Source organism: Oncorhynchus kisutch, linkage group LG2 (genome assembly GCF_002021735.2).
Source record: "Oncorhynchus kisutch isolate 150728-3 linkage group LG2, Okis_V2, whole genome shotgun sequence".
In the NCBI taxonomy this organism is placed as follows: Eukaryota; Metazoa; Chordata; class Actinopteri; order Salmoniformes; family Salmonidae; genus Oncorhynchus; species Oncorhynchus kisutch.
Genome location: NC_034175.2, coordinates 29,296,421 through 29,312,005, shown reverse-complemented (window position 1 = coordinate 29,312,005; position 15,585 = coordinate 29,296,421). Strand labels below are relative to the sequence as shown.

General features: G+C 40.3%; 1 protein-coding gene across 12 annotated transcripts in view; it reads right to left on the bottom strand.

Moving 5' to 3' along the window:
- The window catches only part of LOC109864889 (polycomb protein SCMH1-like), a 45,618-nt gene that overhangs the window by 16,919 nt on the left and 13,114 nt on the right, over positions 1-15,585 (bottom strand). For 8 of the 12 annotated variants that reach the window (XM_031792830.1, XM_031792805.1, XM_031792778.1 and 5 more), the window contains 3 exons: positions 13,883-14,117; positions 13,133-13,221; positions 3,806-4,052 (listed from right to left, as the gene is read on the bottom strand). In XM_031792830.1, coding sequence (XP_031648690.1) covers positions 3,806-4,052; positions 13,133-13,221; positions 13,883-14,117 — 571 coding nt within the window. Of the gene's footprint in view, positions 1-3,805; positions 4,053-13,132; positions 13,222-13,882; positions 14,118-14,232; positions 14,322-15,585 lie in introns of all 12 variants that reach the window. The other 4 variants (XM_031792861.1, XM_031792872.1, XM_031792851.1 and 1 more) reach the window with 2 other exon arrangements.

The window sequence follows — 15,585 nt, the reverse complement described above, 5'->3', positions numbered from 1 at the left end:
AGGGCAGGGTAATGGGTGGAGGCCGGCTAGTGTTGACTATTTAATAGTCTGAGGGCATGGAGATAGAAGCTGTTTTTCAGTCTCTCGGTCCCAGCTTTGATGCACCTGTACGGTCTCCGCCTTCTAAATGGTAGCAGGGTGAACAGGCCGTGGCTTAGGTCTTTGATGATCTTCTTGGCCTTCCTGTGACACCAGGTGCTGTAGATGTCAGTGTGTCCCCAGTGATGCCTTGGACTGACCGCACCACCCTCTGGAGAGCCATGCAGTTGTAGACAGTGCAATTGCTGTACCAGGTGGTGGTACAGACCGACAGGATGCTCTCAGTGGTGCATCTGTAGAAGTTTGTAAGGGTTTGAGAGGCCAGGCCAAATCTCTTCAGTCTCCTGAGGTTGAAGATGTGCTGTTGCACCTTCTTCAACACACGGTCTGTTTGGATGGACCATTTCAGGTTGTCAGTGATGTGCACACCAAGGAACTTGAAGGTTTTCACACCGTCGATGTGGATGGAGGTTATTTTCCAGGCACCACTCCGCCAGTGTCCTCACCTCCTCACTGTAGGCTGTCTCATCATTGTTGGTAATCAGGCCTACCATTGCTGTGTCGTCTTCAAACTTGATGATTGAGTTGGAGACATGCGTGGCCACTCAGTCATGGGTGAATAGGGAGTATCGGTGGGGACTAAGCACGCACCCTTGTGGGGCACCTGTGTTGAGGATCAGTGTAGCGGAGCTTAGTGATGAACTTGGAGGGCAAGTTCATCACTAAGCTGTAGTTGATGAACAACATTCTTACATATGTATTCCTCTTGTCCACACATGCACTGGTCTGCCCATGTTAACACGCTTAAACGGGAAGGTGCTTATTAGCTTGTCTAGGAGCAAGGCATCGGTGTCCGTGACATGGCTGGCTTTCCCTTTATAATCCATAATATACTCAATTTAATAACAAACAAAAATAATAACTTTGGTCAATCAGATGCACCATTGAGAGCATTCTGTTGGGCTGTATCACCGCCTAGTATGGCAACTGCACTGCAGTGAATACCCCCTAATCAAGATACATTAGTGTTTTATGTTTCATACATTTTGGGGAATTTTTCTTCAACATAGTATTTTGTTGACAAATAATGACAATTAAAACCATTTTAATTCCACTTTAATGTGAATAAATACAAGGAGGGTGAATACTTATGATAGGCACTTTACATAAAGCAGCAAGAGAGACCGTGTTAAAAAACAAAATACGTACTTACAAACACACACACTCATAACACACACACACACACACACACACACAACTACACTAACAATACATAAAGATACACAATGTCAAACATAGCTATTTTACCTCCTAAACACTAAAGAGCTCACTATCGCCACACCTGCCATGGACGCAAACATTGTGAAGGAGCTCAGTGCAGCCAGACACCCCTCAACATACTTAATTCTTTATGGCAGGGGATAAGTTCATTAGAGTTACCAGCCTCAGAAATTGCAGCCCAAATAAATGTATCACAGAGTTCAAGTAACAGACACATCTCAACATCTGTTCAGACGAGACGGCGTGAATCAGGCCTTTATGGTCGAACTGCTGCTGCAAAAAAAACACTACTAAAGGACACCAATAATAAGAAGAGACTTGCTTGGGCCAAAAAAACACGAGCAAATTTGAGATTTTTGGTTCCAACCGCCATGGTGAACGGATGATCTCCGCATGTGTAGTTCCCACCGTGAAGCATTGAGGAGGTGGTGTGATGGTGCTGTGACACTGTCTGTGATTTATTTAGAATTCAAGGCACACTTAACCAGCATGGCTACCACAACATTCTGCAGCAATACGCCATACCATCTGTTTTGTGCTTAGTGGGACCGTGATTTGTTTTTCAACAGGACAATAGGACTTCCAGGCTGTGTAAGGGCTATTTTACTAAGAAGGAGAGTGATGGAGTGCTGCATCAGATGACCTGGCCTCCATAATCACCTGACCACAACCAAATTGAGATGGTTTGGGATGAGTTGGACCACAGAGTGAAGGAAAAGCAGCAAAGAAGTGCTCAGCATATGTGGGAACTGCTTCAAGACTGTTGGAAAAGCATTCCAGGTGAAGCTGGTTGAGATAATGCCCAGAGTATGCAATGATGTCATCAAGGCAAAGGGTGGCTACATTGAAGAATCTAAAATATAAAACATATTTTGAGTGGTTTAACACCTTTTTGGTTACTACTTGATTACATATGTGTTATTTCATAGTGTCGATGTCTTCACTATTATTCTACAATGTAGAAAATAGTAAAAAAAATCTGAAAAACCCTTGAAAGAGTAGGTGCGTCCAAACTTTTGACTGGTACTCTATATTGCTCATATCATTTTCGGGATTGAAAAACGTTTTCAGTGTAAACTTATTAAACACTGGGAGCGGTGTTTAATAAACATTAAACTGCAGTGCATTCGGAATGCATTCAGACCCCTTGACTTTTTCCACATTGTTATGTTACAGCCTTATTCTAAAATGGATTAAATAAAAATTCGCAGAAATCTACACACAATACCCCATATAATGACTAAGCAAAAACAGGCTTTTAGAAATGTTAGCAAATGTACACTACCGTTCAAAAGTTTGGGGTCACTTAGAAATGTCCTTGTTTATGAAAGAAAAGCACATTTTTTGTCCCATTAAAATAACATCAAATTGATCAGAAATACAGTGTAGACATTGTTAATGTTGTAAATGACTATTGTAGATGGAAACAGCAGATTCTTTATGGAATATCTACATCGGCGTACAGAGGCCCATTATCAGCAACCATCACTCCTGTGTTCCAATGGCACGTTGTGTTAGTTAATCCAAGTCTATCATTTTAAAAGGCTAATTGATCATTAGAAAACCCCTTTTGCAATTTTGTTAGCACAGATGAAAACTATTGTTCTGATTAAAGAAGAAATAAAACCGGCCTTCTTTAGACTAGTATCTGGAGCATCAGCATTTGTGGGTTCGATTACATGCTAGAGTCCCTCAGATAGCATAAGCATAGCATAACATTTTTAGAATTGCAGGAAATTAGCTTTAAAACAGGACACTTTTGTCACTGTGGCCAACATGTGGGCCTCTAAAATTTTAGATTGCCCATTTTCATTTCAACTTACCCTTCAGCAGTGTAAAACCCTGCCTCAATCTGCTGTGCTGCTGTCCTCTCTTTCACCCTCTACTGTTATCTACCTCTTACTCCTCTACTCTCCTTTCCTGGCCTCCTTCACTCTCCTCCCCTCTGCTGACAAGACAATGTAAACAGCACGCCTTTCACAGACAGAACCTTTTCCCTATCGGTTTTCCTCCTACTTTCTCTCAGTCTCTGGTTATCCTGGATGCCCCCTTTGCCTTGGCCCCTTGCAGTGCCAGCATGAGGCCCACATAGTGGGGCATACACACACATAGCTTTGCCTGATTCCCCCCCCCCCCCTTCACAGTCCTGTGCCAAGGTCTCATAAAACACACTCATACAAAAGGTGACCCATTCTCTTTCTCTCTCTTCTGTTCTTCCTCACTCATTCACTCACATTATGTCTTCCTCCAACACAGGAATTTCAAAGATGCATTCTATTGACCTAATAAACCACTCATCTCATTGAGGACATTTCAGAGCCTTTAACTTCAGATTTGAATTATTTCAGTTACATGAATCAATAATGTTAAAGTCAATATCACAGGTATTAGACCACATCAATGACCACAATATAAATAGCTGACAAGTCTACAGGGTGACACAAACAAACACACATACCATACATACACACAGGCACGCACAGACCTTTGGTGCCTGGCGGCTGCAGGTTGTCCCCGGTGAGAGAGCACCAGCCCACGGGGAAGATGTCCCGGGAGTCGTAGCGGCAGTAGTAGTCGAAGGCACCCCGCCAGCCGTCGAAGGTGACCAGCACCTCCACGCCACGCAGCGCTCCCACTGTGGCCGGACAGATGAAGTGGGGGTTCTTGCGGTCCACCGCCTCCAGCTTCATGCCCACCTGGAAGGAGTTCTGCTCTGGGGCTGGGGGCTCCTGCTGGGATACGAGGGAAAGGGAGTTGGCAGGGACGGGAGAGGTCAGTGACAAGGGAGCAGGTAAATGTGGAATTATCCAGATGAAATGTGAAATAGTTCGGAAGCTTCATTCAGTTGGAAAATGTATATGATCATGTATGATGTTGTGATCCCAATGGTGAGTGTGGAAGAGGTAAACAAATTATTGTTGTCTATCAACAATGACAAGCTACCGAGATCTGACAACTTGGATGGATTACTGACGATAATAGAGGCTCCTATTTGCCATATCTTCAATTTAAGTCTACTAGAAAGTGTGTGCCCTCAGGCCTGGAGGGAAGCAAAAGTCATTCCGCTACCTAAGAAAAGTAAAGCCCCCTTACTGGCTCAAATAGCTGACCAATCAGCCTGTTACCAACACTTAGGAAAGTTACAGAAAAAAATTGGTTTGACCAGATACAATGCAATTTTACAGTAAACAAATAGACTTTCAGCACGCTTATAGGGAAGGACATTCAACAAGCACAGCTCTTATACAAATAACTGATGATTAGCTGAGAGAAATGTATGATAAAAAGATTATGGGGGCTTTTATTACACTTCAGTGTGGCTTTTGACATTATTGATAATAGTCTGCTGCTGGAAAAACGAATGTGTTTTGGTTATACACCCCCTGCTAAATTGTGGATTATGAGTTACCTTTCTAACAGAACACAGAGGGTGTTCTTTAATGGAAGCGTCTCCAACATAATCCAGGTAGAATCAGGAATTCCCCAGGGTAGCTGTCTAGGCCCCTTACTTTTTTCAATCTTTACTAACGTCATGCCACTGCCACTTTGAAAGAACTACTGCCACTTTGAGTGAAGACAGTATGTATGTGGATGACTCGACACTATACACGTCAGCTATTATAGCAACTGAAATGACTGCAACACTTAAAGAGCTGCATTTAGTTTCAGAATGGGTGGCAAGGAATAAGTTAGTCCTATATATTTAAAAAACTAAAAGCATTATACTTGGGACAAATCATTCACTAAACACTAAACCTCAACTAAATATTGTAATAAATAATGTGGACATTGAGCAAGTTGAAGAGCCTAAACTGCTTGGAGTAACCCTGGATTGTAAACCGTCATGGTCAAAACATATTGATACAACAATAGTTTAGCTGAGGAGAAGTCTCTCCATAATAAAGCACTGCTCTACCTTCTTAACAGCACTATCAACAAGGCAGGCCTTACAGGCCCTAGTTTTGTCGCACCTGGACTACTGTTCAGTTATGTGGCCAGGTACCACAAAGATGGACTTAGGAAAATTGCAATTGGCAGCACGGCTGGCCCTTGGATGTACACAGAGAGCAAACATTAATAATATCCATGTATATCTCTCCTGGCTCAAAGTAGAGGAGATTGACTTCATCACTACTTATGTATGCAAGGTATTGACATGTTGAAAGCACCGAGCTGTCTGTTTAAACAACTAGCACACAGCTCAGACACTCATGCATACCCCACAAGACATGCCACCAGAGGTCTCTTCACAGTCCCCAACTCCAGAACAGAGTATGGGAGGTGCATAGTACTACATAGAGCCATGACTACATGTAACTCTATTCCACTTCAGGTAACTAATGCAAGCAGTAGAATCAGATTTAAAAAACATATAAAAATACACCTTATGGATCAGCAGGGACTGTGAAGCAACAAACATAGACACATGCATACAATACACACATGATAACATACACACTATACACACACAAATACACATGGATTTTGTGTGGTAGATATGTGGTAGTGGAGTATGGGCCTAACACACTTAGTGTGTTGTGAATTCTGTTATGAATATATTGTAATGCTTTTAATATCGTATAACTGCCTTAATTTTGCTGGACCCCAGCATATCATTAACCCCTCCACCAACCCCCCTCTTCGGAGGAAATATATATATAAATAAATATATATATATATTTTACAGCTTTTCTGCTACATACAGTATACATTTTACATACATATTTTGCATACACAATTTACATACATGGTACTTTTATATAAAGCAGTCACATTACCAAACATGAGATCTTTAATCCCAACCCTCGGCCCATCCCACCTATCACCATAGACCACCCTCGTTTGTGTGCCATATATTTTTCAATTGTGCTGTTTTACATAATGTTTTTACCTCTCTATATTGTATAGTCTCCACAGATGGTGAGCTAAAGATGCAAACCTTTCCTACAAGTATTATATTATTTATTGACTAACTATGGCTTTCCAAATCGCCCAACACTGCTAATTGTAAGGATATTTTAAAGTGCATGTTGTGATTTTTTCAACCATTCCCGAACCTGTGACCAGAAACAAGCTACATAGGGGCAATACCAGAATAAATGATCTATTGATTCGGTCTCTTCGCAGAAAAATCTACAGAGCTGAGATTGTTGTATGCCCCATATATATACACACAGTTGAAGTCGGAAGTTTACATACACTTATATACACAAGTTCACATACACAGGTTGGAGTCATTGAAACTCGTTTTTCAACCACTCCACAAATGTATTGTTAACAAACTATAGTTTTGGCAAGTCGCTTAGGACATCTACTTTGTGCATGACACAAGTAATTTTCCCAACAACTGTTTACAGACATATTATTTCACTTATAATTCACTGTATCACAATTCCAGTGGGTCAAAAGTTAATGTACACTAAGTTGACTGTGCCTTTAAACAGCTTGGAAAATTCCAGAAAATTATGTCATGGCTTTAGAAACTTCTGATTGGCTAATTGACATCATTTGAGTCAATTGGAGGTGTACCTGTGGATGTATTTCATTTCAAGGCCTACCTTCAAACTCAGTGCCTCTTTGCTTGACATCATGGGAAAATCAAAAGAAATCAGACAAGACCTCAGAAAAACAATTGTAGACCTCCACACCTCCATACAAAAGTATAAACACCACGGGACCACGCAGTGTATATGTACCGCTCAGGAAGGAGACGCCTTCTGTATCCCAGAGATGAACGTACTTTGGTGCGAAAACTGCAAATCAATCCCAGAATAACAGCAAAGGACCTTGTGAAGATGCTGGAGGAAACAGGTACAAAAGTATCTATATCCACAGTAAAACGAGTCCTATATCGACATAACCTGAAAAGCCGCTCAGCAAGGAAGAAAGCCACTGCTCCAAAACCGCCATAAAAAAGCCAGGCTACGGCACATGGGGACAAAGATTGTACTTTTTGGAGAAATTTCCTCTGGTCCGATGAAACAAAAATTAAACTTTTTGGCCATAATGACCATTGTTATGTTTGGAGGAAAAAGGGCGAGGCTTGCAAGCCGAAAAACACCATCCCAACCGTGAAGCACAGGGGTGGCTGCATCATGTTGTCGGGGTGCTTTGCTGCTGGAGGGACTGGTGCACTTCACAAAATAGATGGCATCGTGAGAATGGAAAATTATGTGGATATATTGAAGCAACATCTCAAGACATCAGTCAGGAAGTTAAAGCTTGGTCGCAAATGGGTCTTTAAAATGAACAATGACCCCAAGCATACTTCCAAAGTTGTGGCAAAATGGCTTAAGGACAACCAAGTCAAGGTATTGGAGTGGCCATCACAAAGCACTGACCTCAATCCTATAGAACATTTGTGGGCAGAACTGAAAAAGTGGGTTCAAGCAAGGAGGCTTACAAATCTGACTCAGTTACACCAGCTCTGGCAGGAGGAATGGGCCAAAATTCACCCAACTTATTGTGGGAAGCATGGGAAAGGCTACCCGAAACGTTTGACCCAAGTTAAACAATTTAAAGGCAATGCTACCAAATACTAATTGAGTGTATGTAAACTTCTGACCCACTGAGAATGTGATGAAAGAAATAAAAGCTGAAATAAACCATTCACTCTACTATTATTCTGACATTTCACATTCTTAAAATGACCTAAAACAGGGAAGTTTAACTCTGATTAAATATCAGGAATTGTGAAAACATGAGTTTAAATGTATTTGGCTAAGGTGTATGTAAACTTCCGACTTCAACTGTACCTCTACTGGAATACCATCCAGCCCTGGTGTTTTTCCTGACTGAAAAGATTTTATTGCCTCAGAAAGTTCCTCTTCTGTAACTTGGCCTTCACACAGGTCTTTCTGTAAAATGTGTAAATTTTACATAATTTGTATTATTATTATAGAAATCCTTACAGTTAACGTCATTCAGTGGAAATGGAGGAGACAGAAAAGAAAACATTTGCTTAAAATATTTGCTTCCGCTTTCAAAATATCATTTGGTGAATCATGGATGACTCCATTTGTAACGAGTTTCTGTAAATTATTTTTGGTAGCATTTCTCTGTTGAAGATTCAAGAAAAATTGTGTAAAGGTTTCACAATTTTCCATCCAATTCGCTATAAATTTTTGTAATACATTACACTTGATCGTTCTTGAATAAGTACCTCCATTTCTTTTTGTTTTTCCTCTAACCTATTTTGTGCCTCTATAGTACAGTTTCCATTACCTTCTACCTGCGCTGTTACTTCCTATATTTCCCTTTGACATAAACTGCTTTTGTTTTAATGATGAGTATTGTATTACATTTAAAAGTGTCCCATACAACAAGGGAACTGCTGTACCTATGAGCTGCAAAAAATGTATGAATTCCTTTGTCTTCTCTAAGAACAAATTGTGATCCAATAGGGCTTGACAAAATGTCCAATATCCCCGTCCACGCGGAAATTCTGTAAGAGTTATAAGGAGGCCAATTAGATGGTGGTGCGATTGTATTCGGTCTCCTTTTAACACTTTTTTAAAACTTTGATGCCAGCAGGAAGCCTCCTCCATGTATATCTCACAAGGTCAGGGGTTTTCAACCTCCATATATCCACTAGTTCTAATGCATCCATGATCTTCGTTGTCTCCTTAAGTGCTTGAGGGGGATAGTTTGTCGTGCGATTTCCTTTACGATCCATTGAGGTACTTAAAACCGTATTATAATCTCCCACCATAATAATAGATTCATTCGTTGCTTGTGATCTCAATAGATTATTATATACATTTTCAAAGAAGTGTGGATCATCATTATTTGGCCCATATAGATGAATTAGCCAGATCTGTTTTTGGTCCAATAGCATATTTTAAATAATAATAATAATCTTCTATGCAGATCTGTTTGCACAGTTTACACAATTGGATCAAAATGTGTATTAATTAGTATAATCACACCTTTTGAGTTTCTTTGCCCGTGACAAAAATATATTTCTTCCGCCAAGTCCTTTTTCCACCCAACCTCATCTATATTTGCAGGATGAGTTTCCTGTAAACAATAGATATTTTATTATTTCTTTTTTAGCCTTATAAGAACGTATAAAAATAAATCAGCTAGGCCATTACAATTATAACTGGCTATACTTATTTCCCCACTTACCATAATAATACAATTATACTTATCACAACCAATGTTTGCAAACTTACCATTTAAAAAGCACCATGATGATTGTGTGTCAATATACAGTGGGGGAAAAAAGTATTTAGTCAGCCACCAATTTTGCAAGTTCCCCACTTAAAAAGATGAGAGAGGCCTGTAATTTTCATCATAGGTGCACTTCAACTATGACAGACAAAACGAGATTTTTTTTCTTCCAGAAAATCACATTGTAAGATTTTTTATTTATTTGCAAATTATGGTAGAAATATTTGGTCACCTACAAACAAGCAAGATTTCTGGCTCTCACAGACCTCTCACAGCACAATTGGTGGCTGACTAAGAGGCTCCTCTGCCCTCCACTCGTTACCTGTATTAATGGCACCTGTTTGAACTTGTTATCAGTATAAAAGACACCTGTTCACAACCTCAAACAGTCACACTCCAAACTCCACTATGGCCAAGACCAAAGAGCTGTCAAAGGACACCAGAAACAAAATTGTAGACCTGCACCAGGCTGGGAAGACTGAATCTGTAATAGGTAAGCAGCTTGGTTTGAAGAAATCAACTGTGGGAGCAATTATTAGGAAATGGAAGACATACAAGACCACTGATAATCTCCCTCGATCTGGGGCTCCACGCAAGATCTCACCCCGTGGGGTCAAAATGATCACAAGAACGGTGAGCAAAAACGTGGGCTGGGTCTTTCAGCATGACAATGATCCCAAACACACCGCACGGGCAACGAAGGAGTGGCTTCGTAAGAAGCATTTCAAGGTCCTGGAGTGGCCTAGCCAGTCTCCAGATCTCAACCCCATAGAAAATCTTTGGAGGGAGTTGAAAGTCTGTGTTGCCCAGCAACAGCCCCAAAACATCACTGCTCTAGAGGAGATCTACATAGAGAAATGGGCCAAAATACCAGCAACGGTGTGTGAAAACCTTGAGAAGACTTACAGAAAACGTATTGAGATAAACTTTTGTTATTGACCAAATACTTATTTTCCACCATAATTTGCAAATAAATTCATAAAAAATCATACAATGTGATTTTCTGGATTTTTTTCCCTCATTTTGTCTGTAATAGTTGAAGTGTACCTTTGATGAAAATTACAGGCCTCTCTCATCTTTTTAAGTGGGAGAACTTGCACAATTGGTGGCTGACTAAATACTTTTTTGCCCCACCTGTAGCTGTACCATAATAATTTGCACTGTTAAGCATACTGTAGCTGCATCTTTGTAAACCCCAAGTTGTCCTAATATTCCACCCACTAAAACCTTCCCCCATATCTAGATCTGTTGTCAATAAGACCATCAGACCATCTCCCTGACTCATAACGTGCCCTAAGGCAAACACTTGGCCACCAATTGCCTTTGGCCAGAGGGAAATGAGGGCAGTACCATGATAACATAAATATCTATGAGGGTGCTTTTTAAGAGAACTAACTAAATAACACACGGGAAAACAGTCCCCAAAAAATAGTAACAATAATAGATAATATTAATAGAAATAATAACCGCACAATCTTATAAATGCATGCTCAAATTTAGAAAGTCCTAGCAAAGGCTATAAGCATGTCAGCCCAGCCTGCTTAGTTCACTGGACACAATTGTATGTGAACTCTTTAGAATTGCCTGGATTTCTGCATAAATTGGTCATAAAATTTGATCTGATCTTCATCTAAGTCACAACAATAGACAAACACAGTCTGCGTAAACTAATAACACAAATATAATTGTTCATGTCTTTATTGAACACACCGTGCAAACATTCACAGTGCAGGATGGAAAAATATTTGAACTCTTGGATTTAATAAAAGGTTGACCATCCTTTGGCAGCAATAACCTCAACCAAACGTTTTCTGTAGTTGCGGATCAGACCTGCACAACAGTCAGGAGGAATTTTGGACCATTCCTCTTTACAAAACTGTTTCAATTCAGCAATATTCTTGGGATATCTGGTGTGAACCGCTCTCCTGAGGTCATGCCACAGCATCTCAAATCGGGTTGAGTTCAGGACTGACTGGGCCACTCCAGAAGGCATATTTTCTTCTGTTCAAGCCATTCTGTTGCTGATTTACTTCTGTCTTTTGGGTTGTTGTGCTGTAGCATCACCAAACTTCTGTTGAGCTTCAATTGGCAGACAGATAGCCTTACATTCTCCTGCAAAATGTCTTGATAAAACTTGGGAATTAATTTTTCTGTCGATGATAGCAAGCTGTCAAGGCCCTGAGGCAGCCCCAAACCATGATGCTCCCTCCACCATAGTTTAAAGTTGGGATGAGGTTGATGTTGGTGTTCTGTGCCCTTTTTTTCTCCACACAGTGTTGTGTGTTCCTTCCAAACAACACAACTTTAGTTTAATCTGTCCACAAAATATTTTGCCAGTAGCGCTGTGGAACATCCAGGTGCTCTTTTGCGAATTTCAGAGGTGCAGCAATGTTTTTTTTTGGACAGCAGTGGATTCTTTATTCTTGTTTAGTGTTTTACGCATTCTACTCGTCAACAGAGATGATAGAATCTTCCAGAGATTTCTGTAAGTCTTTAGCTGACACTCTAGGATTCCTCTTAACCTCACTGAGCATTCTGCACTGTGCTCTTACAGTCATCTTTGCAGGACAGCCACTCGTAGGGTGAGTAGCAACAGTGCTGAAATTTCTCCATTTATAGACAACTTGTCTTACTGTGGACTGACATTTAGAGATATTTTTGAAACCCTTTCCATCTTTATGCAAGGCAACAATTCTTAATCTTAGGTCTTCTGAGATTTATTTTGTTTGAGGCATGGTTCACATCAGGCAATGCTTCTTGTGAATAGCAAACTCAAATTTTGTGAGTTTTTTTTTTATGGGGCAGGGCAACTCTAACCAAAATCTCTCACATACTTTCCCCAACCTATACTGTGAATGTTTAAATTATGTATTCAATATAGACAAGAAAAATACAATCATTTGTGTTATTAGTTTAAGCACACTGTGTGTCTATTGTTGTGATTTAGATGAAGATCAGATCAAATTGTATGTCAAATTTATGCAGAAATCCAAGTAAATTACAAAGGGTTCACATACTTTTCCTTGCCACTGTATATATATATCGTAAGACCAGTTATTTATGTCCATTACAGGCAATACATATTTCATGTAGTCCTCATTATATCATGTTTTATTCAGACCAAAAAAAAACGAAGGAAAAAGAAACAGATTCTAACGGCCGCTAAATAAAAACGTATCTTAGGCATCAAACTACTCATAAATGAATACACAACTTACAATTGACTCTGACACAGCCATAGCATGATAGCCAAGAATACATGCAGTACTGAGAATCCAGAACGAGTAAACCTGTAAAACCAACCCTCCATACACATTTGGATTTTTATTCCAGTGTCGTTGCTCTATCACCTCGGCTGTTCACATCTAGGCCTATATCATTAGGATCAATAAAAGGGAGCATAAATAGAAATATTTAATATACCTCTCGCTTAGAGCAGTGCTTCCATAAGCCAGTGGTGTTAGTTCTACCGTTAACTTTAATCAGTTTTTCTGCAACCATAATAAATACAAATGGCCATCAATGGAAAATGTAGCTACATAGGTGTATATGCTGGGAAAGGGAGTGTGTAAATGTGTACAGGTATGCTTTATAAACAGGTGTATGACGAGAGCGTGTGCTGCTTTGTGACAGGTACCTTGTGAAAGATGCGTGCTGGGGCCATTTCGGCTCCGTTGAGTGTTTTTAGAAGGAACATCGGCCAGGAGGATGCGTTCAGACGGAAGCCTGTGAGAGAAGTACAGACGCTTTCAAAAAAACTCTCACCCATACACAGTAGACGAGACCCTTCATTAATGTGCATGGGATGGGGTCATAGACATCTTTTGATATTAGCTGCCACCTAGTGGACATTTAGAGAATTGCACCAAATCACACTATTACACACAGGTGTATGTACTTGTATTTTTTTAATTAAAAAAAAAACAACCTTTATTTAACTAGGCAAGTCAGTTAAGAACAAATTATTATTTACATTGACGGCCTACAACAGCCAAACCCGGACAACGCTGGGCCAATTGTGCGCCGCCCTATGGGACTCCCAATCACGGCCAGTTGTGATACAGCCTGGAAACCAAATACAGCCTAGAATACAGCCAAGAAAACAAATTGACGCAAATGGGCCGATAACAGTGAGGGACTTACATTCATTTGTCCAATAATAAATTCTCGTTTTCAATACAAAAATATTTTCCGTTGCACGTGTGCACTAATTAATAGACCGCAGTATACATCAGTCTGGTGTAAATCTAACTGAGGAAGGTAAGTATCACTGTGTGATCGCAAACAATTTAATGATCCAAGATTTAAAAAAGAATAGGGCACATCATATCCATAATGGGTATGTAGTATCGGAGTGTGTGAAAATGTGTTTCTCTCTCCTCCTCACCCAATGGCGGCTGCAGCATGCCTGCGTTCTTCTCGCAGTTGCCGATAGGCTGGATCTCTGACGAGTCCACCAGGCGCCAGAAGTCGTTCTTGTTATCGGAGCCATCGAGGCGCAGGCGCAGCCGCGATCCAGTCAGGCCCACCACCGTAGCAATGCAGGTGGACGTTGTATTCCGAGGGTCCTGCGCCTCCAGCTTCATGCCCGCCTTGAACTCATTCACTGGAGGTGTTGCGCCCTGTAGAGGTAGGGGAAGGTCAGAGAGGCATGCAATGATGCTGGACAGATTCAACATGCTAAGATAGGAACACAGCATCAAGCAAGACTATGTATCGAAGGTGAGTTGAACTCACTCTGTGGTGACGAGGTAGCCCTGCACGCAACTTGAAATCAGTGTCACCCCTCGACCCAAGAGGGAATTTCTTCTTAGCCTAATGGTTCCCTAAAAAAAATCCCGCCACTTAGCAAATTTCAGGTCTTGTGAGTGGAAATTTGAATGTTGTGAGCATTCTGTGCAACTTGCACACGTTTACTGTTGAACACTGGCTGTAACCGCTTTAATTATAGTTTTAGTCAGTGGCCAAGCAGGCTATTAGGGCATAATAAAGGCCTATCAAAAAGGCCTACAAACAAAACCAATGGAGCAAATGCATCCCATAACATTTTCACATGAAATAGCTAACGATTTCTATTATATACACTACGGTTCAAAAGTTTGGGGTCACTTAGAAATTACCTTGTTTTTGAAAGAAAAGCACATTTTTTGTCCATTAAAATAACATCAAAATGATCAGAAATACAGTGTAGACAATGTTAATGTTGTAAATTACTATTGTAACTGGAAACAGCAGATTTCTTATGGAATATCTACATAGGCCCATTATCAGTAAGAGGAGCTGCCTAGAAGGCCAGCATCCCGGAGTCGCCTCTTCACTGTTGACGTTCAGACTGTTGTTTTGCGGGTGCTATTTAATGAAGCTGCCAGTTGAGGACTTGTGAGGCGTCTGTTTTTCAAACTAGACACTCTAATGTACTTGTCCTCTTGCTCAGTTGTGCACCAGGGCCTCCCACTCCAATTTGTATTCTAGTTAGAGCCAGTTTGCCAGTATGAGATCTTCCGTTTTTTGGCAATTTCTCTCATGGAATAGCCTTCATTTCTCAGAACAAGAATAGACTGATAAGTTTCAGAAGAAAGCCTTTGTTTCTGGCCATTTTGAGCCTGAAATCGAACCCACAAATGCTAATGCTCCAGATAAACAACTAGTGTAAAGAAGGCCAGTTGTATTGCTTCTTCAATCAGAAAAACAGTTTTCAGCTGTGCTAACATAATTGCAAAAGGGTTTTCTAATGATTAAGAATTAGCCTTTTAAAATTATAAACATGGAATAGCTAACACAACGTGCCATTGGAACACAGAAGTGATGGTTGTTGATAATGGGTCTCATCGACATGGGCGTACAATTTCCATAAAAAATAAATTCAGAAGTTCCCAGCTACAATAGTCATTTACAACATTAACAATGTCTACCCTGTATTTCGGATCAATTTGATGTTATTTTAATGGACAAAAAATGAGCTGTTCTTTCAAAAACAGAGACATCTCTAAGTGACGTCAAACTTTTGAATGGTACACACACACACACACATATATATATATATACACATACATACACAGATAAAGTTGAAGTCAGAAGTTTACATACACC